We start from the raw sequence: 12,140 nt of genomic DNA, 5'->3' as shown, positions 1-12,140 counted from the left end.
CTGTTGACTTTCAGCTGATATGCTATTATGGTCAGATAACAGTGTTTCTCTCTCTTTCTGTCCGTCTCCAGGCTAAGCATCATGTGTGTCCTCTCATGTAAGCTGTTGTAAGTTCATGGCCTCTGATGGGTCTCCGTTCAGAGATGCTCGTGAGAAGCAGCAGAAGAAGAAGAAAGCCGGTAAGAGCAGGACAGATGAAACAGACACACAGGAGCAGATTCAGAGACTCACTGACGACGGACACGCAGCGCTGCAAACCGGAGACAAAACAGCAGCTCTGCAGTGCTTCAAGAACGCATTAAAAGCTGCCACAAGGGTACCTTGAAAAAACGTCAACTTCTAACCTTTCCCAGATGTTCATAGCTTGTCTTGTGGGAACACTCTGTCATTTCATTTCTTTTGCTTTCAGCTCAGAGAGAGCAGACTTCAGAGGACGTGTGCGTTTAATCTGGGGGCAGCGTATGTTGAGGCAGGGCGACCTCAGAAGGGTCTGGATCTCCTGTCTCGCTCTCAGTCGGGTGAGAGAGGCGAGCGGATAGCAGACCTTCAGTATAATCTGGCGACAGCTCACGAAGCGCTGGGGGATCACGCCCAGGCCGTTCGGCACTATCTCCAGGCCGCACAGCTGTACCGCTCGCAGGGAGACGCGAAAGCAGAGGGAGACGCCTGCGTTAGACTCGCTCAATGCCACCTGAAGAGACAGGTCAGCAGCACTCTTAAAGGGACAGGTCAGACAAAAACCATCATCTGCTGACGTGTGCCATGTTCTGCGCTGTTGCAGGAGCCGAACGAGGCGGCTGACGCTTTGAAACGGGCCGCTGAGAGTTACAAACTAGTGGGAAACACATCAGCAGCTGCGCTGGCCCTGAAGGATGCTGGGAAACACATGCTGCAGAGCGGCCGCTGCGATGCTGATGACATCATCACCGTGTTGACGGAGAGTCTGGAGACGAGCACCAACATCACGGATCAGGAGACGCTGGGTAATGTGTTCACTATTACGAAACATCTGCTCAAGTCGAGAAGAGATGAGATGTCAGCGAGGTGTCAAACTGAGCTCGGATTTGTCAAGTCTGCACTGAAAAGATCTCAATATGGTCAGGATTGTGTTGACCGGTTGATGTTGGTCACGTGTGTTTCAGGGAAGCTGTTGAATGACGTGGGTTTGAGTTTTACTCAGCTCAGGTTGTTTTCTGAAGCGGCTGAATGTTATGAACAGGCTCTTCCTCTGGTCGCCTCTAAACCACACAGACTGGCGGTGGTCCTGCAGAATCTGGGGGCCGTTCACAACACTTTGGGTCAGTATGAGGAGGCTCTGAGATACCACAGAGAAGCAGCGGCGTTACACGGTGAGACACAAACCATCCTCTCCTAACTCTGTTAAAGGGGAAGTTCACCCAAAAGTCTACTTTGTTTGATTCTTTACTCACATGTTAAACATCGGAGCACAAATGAACGCTCAAAAAAAGTTTACTTAATTTTATTACAACCCCCTTTTCCACACTATTGAATTGGTTTATCTGAACTTAAACTGGGTGAATTGTAAAACTTAAATTCATCAATTTATTAGATTTAATTTCAGATGACTGTAATTCTTTTGTATTCAGGCAATTAAATATGAATGCCTTTTTTAAACCAACATCTTTATTTACACCACGTGTAATGTATGGTGCTAGCAGTGAGCACCAGAGGGTTTACTGTATAGGCAAAGTATTTACTCACTGAGTAAAGCCGGAGGTGCTCGTGCCCAAGCTAACTAAAACCTTCACTCTTCACCTCTATGGTAACCCACCAGACAATCACAGACAACAGAAAATCTTATGAAATTTAACATTACAAAACAGTGAACACTAGCAAGTCTCCTTATCTGCCCCACAGCACAAATACAATAGCACTTTAACCATCTTAAATTCAGTCATAAGAGCAAAGCATGCTGGGAACTCAATCCGCTGTGCAGTTTCAGTTAGTCAATGAAAATAATTACATTTACATTGAGTCATTTAGCAGATGCTTTTATCCAAAGTGACTTACACAGAGTTCAGTGATGTGTCGTACATGAGCAATAATACAATAGCTGCTAATACAGAGTTACTAGTTTCAACAAAAGCCAGAACAACACCTGTTGAGAGAAGAGAGAGAGAGGGTTAGTGTTAAGTGTCAAGTATTCACAGAAGAGATGGGTTTTAAGTCGTTTTTGAAGGTTGGTTAATGTTGTCCCAACACAAATGGACTAAGTTATGTCAAAAAGATGCCTATTCAAATCACTATTACACATTGAAATTGTGCTTGAACAAGAAACCAACACAGATGTGTTTTATCAAACTATATTGATTACGTAAAACTAACAACCTTCATCACTTTTTTGAGTGAAGATATTTAGGAGACATCTGAGAGATTTCCAGACCTCCTCATAGACATCATGGTGTCAGTTGTTGTCAAGGTCCAGAAAAGCACTAAAGACTTGTGACATCGGTCCATCCGCTCATAGTGGATCAGATGAAGCGACGAGAATGATTTATGTGCGGAAAACAACTCAAAATAGTGACTTTAATGGATATATTTTCCTCTGTCTTGTCAGTGTAGCGCACGTTTACGAGAGCACTTCTTCTTCTTCTTCTTCTTCAACTGATCCACTATGAGCGGATGGACCAATGTCACATGTCTTTAGTGCTTTTCTGGACCTTGACAACAACTGACACCATGATGTCTATGAGGAGGTCTGGAAATCTGATGTCACTTAAATATCTTCATTTGTGCTCCGCAGACGGCAGTAGTTCTCTAAACATGTTTAAAGTAGATTTTTGGGTGAACTTCCCCTTAAAACACTCATTTAGAGAGGTAGATGTGTGCGTGAGACCACATGTAAGACCAGTTAAAGCTGAGATGAGCTCGTGCTTTCCTGTGCCGCAGGCTCTCTGGGCAGTCGTGGAGCACAGGGTCGGTGCTTCAGTAATCTGGGTTTTGCTCTTGTTGAACTGGGTGAACTGGAGGAGGCGTGGGAGAGTTTTCTACACGCTCAACAGGCCTTCAGAGACGCAGGTGTGAAACACACACACACACAATGATACTGTCTGTCTCTCTGACCCTCACCGTCTCTCTCTCTCTCTGTGTGTGTGTGTAGATGACCCGTCGGGTCAGTGGCAGGTCTGTGAGGGTCTCGGTGGGATCAAACTACAGATGAGAGACCCAGAGAAAGCCACTCACTATTATAAAGACGCTTTACGACTGTTGTGCCAATGTCAGGTGTGAGTCTGTCAGTGTTGATGACACAGTGTTTGTCAGTGTTGTGTTGTTAACGCAGTGTGTTTGATCTCCAGGAGGTGTCCGGTTCAGTTCAGGAACGGCTGGTCAGTAAACTGAGTGAAGCTTTACAGCAGAAACTCTTACAGCAGCAGGTCATCCGTCCGTCTGTCAGGTTAAATCACGCTAAAGAAACGTTCTGAACTGGATCACTGATGATGTTCCTAAATGTTATGTTTCCCTCAGACGAGACCCCCAATACAACGAGAGCGACACCATAACACACAGCAGCCGCGGTAACGTATGATACACATTCATCCACATCAGGACCCTCAACGAAATTACCCTTACAAAATTTTTATAGTAAATTGTTCGATAAGAAATATCATGGTTTGTAGTTGCTTTAAAATGTATTTCAATGCTCATTTAAGTTACAAGTCATTCTGAGGCCCCCTTGGAAGAAACCTAGGACCCCCCTGATCCATCATGACCCATCCATGAGCTGTGAACACGTGTGACATGTGTTTGTGCAGGATGACAGCGCTGAGGTCTGACATGAAGCAGGACAGGAGACAGACACTGGATAAACACACACATGGAGGAAATTCACACAGTTAAGAAAGTTACACTCACTTGTGACCATTCTGACCCAAAGAGACAATCAAAATGAAACTGTCTGTCTGTCTGTAGAGGTGTCTGGAGACAGGAACCCCACAGGTGAAGTGATGATGTCATCAGACTCCCACCTGAGTGAAGAACACACATCAGAAACAAATGATGTCACTGCACAGCCGGAGGCCAACAGGTACAAACACACAATTGATTTTGATTGTGTAAAAGACAGCAAAAGAACAAATCAAACTTTTGACACACAGTGTGTAGCTGTAAGAGTGACATTAGTGTGGTGTGGTTATCAGGAATCTGAACAACACGTATGATAAACCTGACATCCAGCAGCACATCTTCTCTGTACGATCCTCAGCTCACAGTGAGTCACACACACGCGCACGCACGCACTCACACTCACACACACACTCACACTCACACACGCACGCACGCACGCACGCACGCACACACACACACACTCACACACTCACTTACACACACACACACACACACACACACTCACACTCACACAAGCACGCACGCACACACGCACGCACACACGCACACACTCACACACTCACTTACACACACACACACACACACACACACTCACACTCACTCACACACACACACACACACACACACACACACACACACACACACACACACTCACACACTCACACACACTCTTGTAGAATAAAAACACACAACTGACTGACACATTACACTTTTGTTCTTGTTTTATAGTTGAATCGGCTTCTGAAGCTGCAATGTTGAACGGGTATGAATCTGTCTGTGTAATTCATCATATAGAGAAACTGATCAATAAATCTATAAACTAAACCTGGTGTGCGATGATAAATCACATGAAATTCAAAGGAAGTGATTTTTGTGGTCGATCTGTGTCACACGTGAGGGATAAACAGGTTTTTGAAGTAGAAACTAATGGATCATCATGTTCTGTAAACGTTTCATCCATCAGGAGCGAAGAGACTCCGCCTTCTAATCAACCTGACAGCGATGAGGCCACGCCCCTCACGAGAAGACTCACCTCCAGATTCTGCACAGTCATGTGACCTTCATTCATCCTACAAACACTGTGACTCGAGCGATCTATAAACCCAACATCACAGAGATGTCATGCAGGATGATAAGTGATGATCAGACCCTACTGCATCTGTCTGATGTCTTCTGGGGGAATATTGTCCTTTTGTCCCAGTCAGTAGATTCACTGCTCAGATACAATCAACACTTTACATGAACAGGATCATATATTTATATACACCTTGTTTTTAACATTGTCTATATTTCTCTATTTCAATCTACTTTATTGGCTGTTATTGCGTGTTCTTACAATATTGCCAAAGCATTGAACAAAGACAAACATTAGAGTCCAATTAAAACAAGGTGTCGAGTAAGAGAATAATGTTGAATAAAATATCAAATAAAGTATATGTAAGTAAAACTGATATGATATATGGAAAATAAAATATCAATGTCAAATGTATATTTCAGGCAGAAACATGAGAATGGAATAAAGGTAAACAGTGTGTATGTGTGTGAATGCATTGTTACTATATATGAAGACTTATTTGATACCAAAATGTTTTTATTGTGCATTTCAATGAATATCAATGAGAAAAGCAAACTCTTCACATGATGAGTTCAGTTGGTGAGGTAAAGCCACACACCTCCATCATTCTTCATCACTGTGGGTCGGGATGCTCACGTGTCACGTGCTTTTATTGACCCGCGTGGACATGTGCTGTTCTTTACCTCCGCGTGTACGCGCGATGTGTTGTGGGTGTTCTGCGGAGGGTTTGACGTCATTCTTCGTTAAATCCCTCGTCTGAAGTGAGTATTGTGTTTATGTCTCTATGCACATCGGCATCTTTAATATCACTCATAAATAATAATATCATTTAGTTTAGGAGAACACGGCCGCGCGCATCCCCGTGAACGCGCTTCTGGATCTGTATTTGACATTAACATGCACATTATGAGACTCAGATGAGTTTGAAACACATGTAGGGTGAGTGATATCATTCTGCTTTCCTGTTGTTGTTGTTCATTTAATACGAACACACATTGATTTTAATTTTCTAACTGTGGGGATATAAATGCTTTTATTAAATGTTTCTTTCTGTGATATTCAGTCGTGAAACTTGTCAATACAGTAAATCAGTTCATCATTTCTTCTCTGGTGTGTTGTGTACATGTGTCTTCAGTGGAACACAACAGAAGATATGTTGAGAAATGTCTCAGTGGTTTTGTGTTCAGTCCATGTTGTTCTTCACAATATCTTGTGTTGTGTCGTGAAGAAGAAAGAGACTTTGACATGAATGAATGATGACAGAATAAGAGAAGTGTCACTACAGCTATAATAGAAATCTGCACATTCATGTTTATTCTGGGTATCCCGACATGATAAACATAATGATGTCGTGTTCATGAAAGGGCTTATAATGATTTGCTATGGCAGGTGGTATTAGTGTACTTTAACCATCTGTTTTCTTGAATTGTATATATCTGCTGAGCTTCATTCTCTGTACACGTGTCCATGAACTCAGTAAGGACGTCGAGTTCTTTTGTGCCGGAGCTCTGCTGTGTATGAACGTGATGTCCAGAACTTCAGGAGCAGATTATGGGTTTAAGTCCAGTTCTCTGCAGAAGAAACGCTGTTATTAAACCAGAGCGACCAAAACCTGAATCCCTCACTGTTCTCTGACCGTCTGTCTGAGGTCAACGGCTTTATTCAGTTTGACACACTGTCTTATAAACATACATGTTCAAGTTTATATTGTAACATTTACATTTAGGCATTTGACTTACATTGTATTATCCTGTACATTTATACAGATATCTGCCATACACAGAGATCCAACACACAACCTTGTGCTGTTAACACAATGATCTTACCACTGAGATACAGGAAAGCCATATAAATCATTATTGTTTAAGTATGATGTTTGCAATGTACTTTCATCAACTGAATATGTGCTACAACTAGGGTTGGGATGGAAAATCAATTCCGATTTGTAATCAGAATCGAATGGTTAGGAATCGAATCGGAAACTCTTTTCAATTCCTCTGTGCATATTTTCAGAAAAGTTCTGTGATCTGTTGATATCTCAATGTACTTTAACCATAGTATTTGCATTAAATAGCACAGGAACCACAAATGAAGCATAGTTTATTTCTAGTTACAACAGTTTAACCTTGATGTAGTTCAACTATGGTAATACAAATTGTAATCAGAAAAAATATGGTTCTATGTGTATATATATACACTAAACGTTACTCATAAATATAGGAAGGGTTAACTGGGAATCGGATATTGGAATCTGAATCGATAAAATTCAAAGGATTCCCAACCCTTGCTACAACAAGTATTGAGCTAGCACACTATCTGCATACTTATGTAGTTCACTTGTAGTGTAGGTGTGGTTCTCAAACTTTTCTACTGTCACACTTAAAGTACACTTTTATGAAATACAAAGCGGGCCAATTTACTCCTGAGTAATATTGAAATATAACACTGACACTGGGTTCACACCAAAAACGAATTAAGCATTTTGCGCTCGTAAATAGCATCCAAAGTCAATGCAAAGACACGGATAGACGCGAACTCGCGCATCAATCTGGTCTTCCGCGAAGGTTGAAAATATAAGTCAGATCCCGTCACTCAGAAACGTGTCCCTCTGTGAGATATAAAGAGCGTGGAAAGCGATTGTTCGCGTTTGGTGTGAACCTAGCATAGCAAATATACAGCTAGTGCACTGGTATGTGCATACTTACCTCATAAAGTATACTTGAACTTTGCTTACTTAAGAAAATGAACTTGAACTATACATATTTTTGTGAGGGTGGCTATGGAGTTACTAGGGTGTCTTGGGTGTATGGAGTCTCAGTGATATTCTGATCTCCTGATGCGGTTTGTGTCTGTGCTGTAGTAACATTTCTGTCTTACTTTGAATATCAGACCAAAATCATTTATTTTAAGATTGACGTATGACTCGTGTTGTGTTGTCATTGTACGTGCAGGTGTTTGTATGATGTCAGTCAACACGTCTCTTTATGTCTCGAACACGTCTCACCTGCCTCCAGCGGTTGAATGGACGGCTCCCAGCTTCACTCCAGCGGCTCAGGCTCGCGTCGCCGCCACCACGCTCCTCTTCCTCTTCGCCGCCGTCAGTAACCTGGCGCTTCTGGTCAGCGTGTCTCGCGGGCGTGGCCGGCGGCTGGCGTCTCACCTGCGTCCCCTCATCGTGAGTCTGGCGTGTGCGGATCTGATGATGACGTTTATGGTGATGCCGCTGGACGTGGCGTGGAACGTGACGGTTCAGTGGTACGGCGGTGACGGACTCTGTAAGCTGCTGTGCTTCCTCAAACTGTTTGCCATGCAAACCTCCGCCTTCATACTGGTGGTCATTAGTCTAGACCGCCATCACGCCATCCTGCGGCCGCTCGACTCGCTCAATGCCCATCACAGGAACCGCAAGATGTTACAGCTCGCCTGGATCCTCAGCGCTCTGATCGCATCACCACAGGTCACGCACACACGTCCGTCCGTCGTGCTAGAACAGAATGAAATAGCATTAGATCAAACACGTGTAACTCGGCGCAGGTCGCATCAATCTTTTTCTATTCCTTACTCTTGCAGCTGTTCATCTTCAGAACCGTCAAAGCCGAGCACGTGGACTTCACTCAGTGCGTCACACATGGCAGTTTTCACGAGCGCTGGCACGAGACGGCATACAACATGTTTCATTTTGTGACTCTGTATGTGATTCCGCTGCTGGTCATGAGCTGCTGCTACACCTGCATCCTCATCGAGATCAACAGACAGCTGCACAACACCAAAGGTAAAGCCACGCCACACATCTGTGTGAACCCGCCGATGTACTGATGACGTCTTCATCTCTGCAGAATCATCTCTCAGACGCAGCAGAACCGACATGATCCCGAAGGCTCGGATGAAGACACTGAAGATGACCATCATCATCGTCCTGTCATTCGTGGTGTGTTGGACGCCGTATTACCTGCTGGGTATCTGGTACTGGTTCCAGCCGGAGATGTTGAAGGTCACGCCCGAGTACGTCCATCACCTGCTCTTCATCTTTGGTAACCTGAACACCTGCTGTGATCCCGTCATCTACGGTCTTTACACGCCTTCCTTCCGCTCAGACCTCGCCCGCTGCTGCCGCTGTCGCTCCACCGCCGAATCTCCTCTCTCTCTCGACCCGCTCCGAGCACAGCGGGGCAATGAACACAGATCTGACCCGCCGGTGCGATGAGAGACGCTCGAGAGAAGAGACTTTTGTAATGTGATGTCAATGTCAACACCAGCTGAAAACCAAAGTCATTGTATTAAAAAATCTAGAAAGACCTTTTTTGGCATTATATTTATTAGGTTCTGTAATAGGTTCAAAGCACACAAATGAGTCGGTTAAGATCTTTGTCATGGAAAGACAAATACAGCCGCGGAAAATAATGAAGAGAGAATTCCTAATGTTCATGAAATCATCATTTCTAGATGTGTTTCCAGTGTTTCAACAAAATCAAACCTCAGGAGTGACGTAAAGTTATCCGACAGCAATGTGAAAGAGTCCAGACACATGAAAACTCTCATAAAAATCACACTCAGAAATATTTTATGAACTTTCCCTAAACACATGTAGAAATACAAGTCTTAACATTTATTTGACACCAATATTTTCACCTGTTTCTTCAGTTTTCATTTTCTGAAAATAGAAACAATATAAATATTGCCAGTAGTTCACAGAATAAAGCAAAAACCATCATTCGACCAAACGCACACCTAGAACTAGTAAATACAGATTTATTCTTTTGGATTAATTCGACGTGACATTAGATAAAGTCAATATCATGTGGACTTTTAGGGGGATGTTTGATGTAACTGTTCCTAAAAGATGAAGAGTGAAAACACACAAGACCTCAGAGAGATCCAGCAGCGCCGCAGGTTCACATGCATTCAGAAAGAATTCACTTTTATAAGAAGCTCAGAGCAGATTTACCCACAATCCTCTGCAGCTTTAGAATAACTCTGCAGATTTCCCAGCGTGCTTCTGTTATTAAAACAGCCGTGTGTCGGAGTTTAACACACCGTGTTAGAGTTTTCATATCCGGGGTTTTCTCTGAAGAACAGTAAGAACACTTCAGGTCTGATGTGTCTGCATTTATAAACCTGTGCAGACGGACGTCACTTTAACTGCACAGATGCGTTTTTCATTTAGTCCACTGGGCATCTGAATGGAGTCATATTGATCAAACATGTATGAAGTTCAGTATCAGCATACTAAAGATGTCATATACACAGGACTGACTACACTAAACACACGTGAGCTGCTGAATCAAACATGACGTCTGTCCCAGAGGCCGGCTCATGTGATGAGGGTTTACAAGTTTCCATAGCAACTCTGGCAGGACACGGCACATTACAACATAACACAAATAATATGTTATTCTTATTACTTTACATTGTTTTGCTAACTGAAGCTTCTAAACAGAACCTGCATGTGTGTGTCATTCATCCCATCAGCACCTGCAGCTTCTTTATTTAACATTGAGTTGAACTTGAGCCGCTATGTGATGCGTTTGCATTGAAGAAGAGAAAAAGTTTCATTTCTGAGGCCCAATGAAGTCACCCGGACCTGAACTCGACACGCACGCACACACACTGACCCCACGTGACATCTCTGTATAACTTACATCTTTATTGAATTACGTCATATGTTCACACAGCTCACATGTGCAAATACAGTGGTATACTCCAGTAGTTACTATAGTAAACTGTAATAAGATTAAATGACATAGTATAGTGTTTCTCAATCTTACCATAGTAAACGTTGAATATAACTGCTGCTATAAAGTATACTAGAGTATTTTGATGTAGTTTATGGTGGAACACGGCAGATCAGCTCATTTAAAACAGTTTCTCTAATAAACACACAACACTCATGTTCATGTTTAGAAACAACATGTGTGACATCCACACCAACCTGCACATACTGAAGAAACCGCTTTGCATCATGGGATACAGTGTGTTCTATCACACAACGATTCCTTACATTCCTGTAGAATAATAAAGAAAGAATCCTGTTGTGTTTCTACTTAACGCTGTTTTATTTGGAACATAAGTTTCAATATGAGCAACTAACAAAAGAAATACAAAGAAGAAAATGACAGCCCAGAATCTGACAAACACATTTCATCAGGAGAATCAAACTCTTTCATTTCACATCAGAACAGAAATCCATCTGTAATGTAAAGTGATGATGATGATGATGATGTGCCATTCCGACAGCAGGTTAAAGCTACACGGGCATTTGGTTCGCACAGTTTAAGAGAAAAGAAAAATACAAAAGTTAAAGCATCACTTTTCTCATTGGTACAAGCATTTGAATCCGCTATTCAATCTATTCGACTAAATAAGACAATCTCTTCTAAACAATAGACATGTTGAGACATTTATCAAAGCATTCTTAAATCAAGATACATCCGTGAGAAGCAAAACGACAGAACAATATCTGCCAAGGCCTTTGCTTGAAGAATGTTTAGGTATTTGTATTGTAAAACAAGGCAAAGATACAGCGTCAAAAATCTTTTTTATTTTTGCAGTGAATATAAAATTCATATTTCATCTTTTAAAGCAGCAAACTGAGTCGAGGTATTTTAAAGTTGAGTTTAAAGTCTCAATGAACACTAAAATAACACTTTTGGAAATGTTTGTTCAACATTCTATTTGCTTTTCAACACTTCTAACGTTCGTTTATATTCTACAGAAAGACTGAAAAATGAAATCAAAGGAATTAAAATCTGTATTAAAAAACCACAGTGACAATACGAATAACTTTATAAAACTCTGTTTTGGCAAAACTTCCCGAAATTAAGAGAAAAAGTATTTTTCATGAAGGAAAAGTTCTTCAAGAGAACAGACGTCTTTCCTCGCTTTCGTCTCAAAATTTGGCCTTGGTTTTCTAATCTTGTTAGAGAACTTGTTCTGTCTTGTTCTAATCATCTCTTTGTTCAACAAGAATCAGAGTCTTAAACGTTTAAAGACTTTTCATGGGAATCCTAGAACGTTATTTTGGTAAGACGAGTCGATCTTATGCTTGTGTGTGTGTGTCACACAATATGAAAACTGGCATCAGGTGTGTTCATGTGAAACACTTCTGAGGTATTTGGTTGTATTAACACTAAAACTAGCCGCTATTTGGTATAATATCATATGAAAATATCTCTGACATTCGGGCATTATTCGTTTTCTAGAA

At 42.0% G+C, this 12,140-nt stretch overlaps 3 protein-coding genes across 3 annotated transcripts in view; 2 read left to right on the top strand and 1 right to left on the bottom strand.

Moving 5' to 3' along the window:
- Positions 1–115: 115 nt before the first annotated feature.
- ttc24 (tetratricopeptide repeat domain 24) lies at positions 116–4,922 on the top strand (the record flags this gene model as incomplete). The annotated part of the gene is made up of 12 exons (XM_079468966.1): positions 116–316; positions 410–703; positions 782–983; positions 1,143–1,349; positions 2,911–3,039; positions 3,122–3,243; positions 3,318–3,415; positions 3,774–3,788; positions 3,896–4,045; positions 4,158–4,228; positions 4,594–4,627; positions 4,829–4,922. The coding sequence occupies 12 exons, from the start codon at positions 116–118 to the stop codon at positions 4,920–4,922; spliced, it is 1,617 nt and encodes a 538-aa protein (XP_079325092.1).
- An 850-nt stretch (positions 4,923–5,772) lies between these two features.
- Positions 5,773–9,229, top strand: gnrhr3 (gonadotropin releasing hormone receptor 3). The gene is made up of 4 exons (XM_079468717.1): positions 5,773–5,878; positions 7,891–8,396; positions 8,510–8,711; positions 8,776–9,229. The coding sequence occupies exons 2-4, from the start codon at positions 7,899–7,901 to the stop codon at positions 9,141–9,143; spliced, it is 1,068 nt and encodes a 355-aa protein (XP_079324843.1). The 5' UTR covers positions 5,773–5,878; positions 7,891–7,898; the 3' UTR covers positions 9,144–9,229.
- A 1,747-nt stretch (positions 9,230–10,976) lies between these two features.
- LOC306901820 (immunoglobulin superfamily DCC subclass member 3) overlaps positions 10,977–12,140 on the bottom strand; it is a 12,308-nt gene continuing 11,144 nt past the window's right edge. Inside the window, exon 15 of the mRNA XM_079469933.1 lies at positions 10,977–12,140. This exon is cut by the window's right edge and continues 854 nt beyond it. The gene's annotated coding sequence lies outside the window, so the exon portion shown is untranslated.

Source organism: Barbatula barbatula, assembly GCF_947034865.1.
Source record: "Barbatula barbatula genome assembly, chromosome: 12".
Taxonomy (NCBI): Eukaryota; Metazoa; Chordata; class Actinopteri; order Cypriniformes; family Nemacheilidae; genus Barbatula; species Barbatula barbatula.
This window is presented reverse-complemented; position numbering and strand designations above follow the sequence as displayed.

Bases quoted from the DNA above. Each gene is read 5' to 3' on its own strand.
- gnrhr3 (XM_079468717.1), top strand. From the start codon at position 7,899: ATGATGTCAGTCAACACGTCTCTTTATGTCTCGAACACGTCTCACCTG. The intron at 8,397-8,509 runs GTCACGCACACA...TTACTCTTGCAG, and splicing joins CTCTGATCGCATCACCACAG to CTGTTCATCTTCAGAACCGT. The intron at 8,712-8,775 runs GTAAAGCCACGC...TCATCTCTGCAG, and splicing joins ACAGCTGCACAACACCAAAG to AATCATCTCTCAGACGCAGC.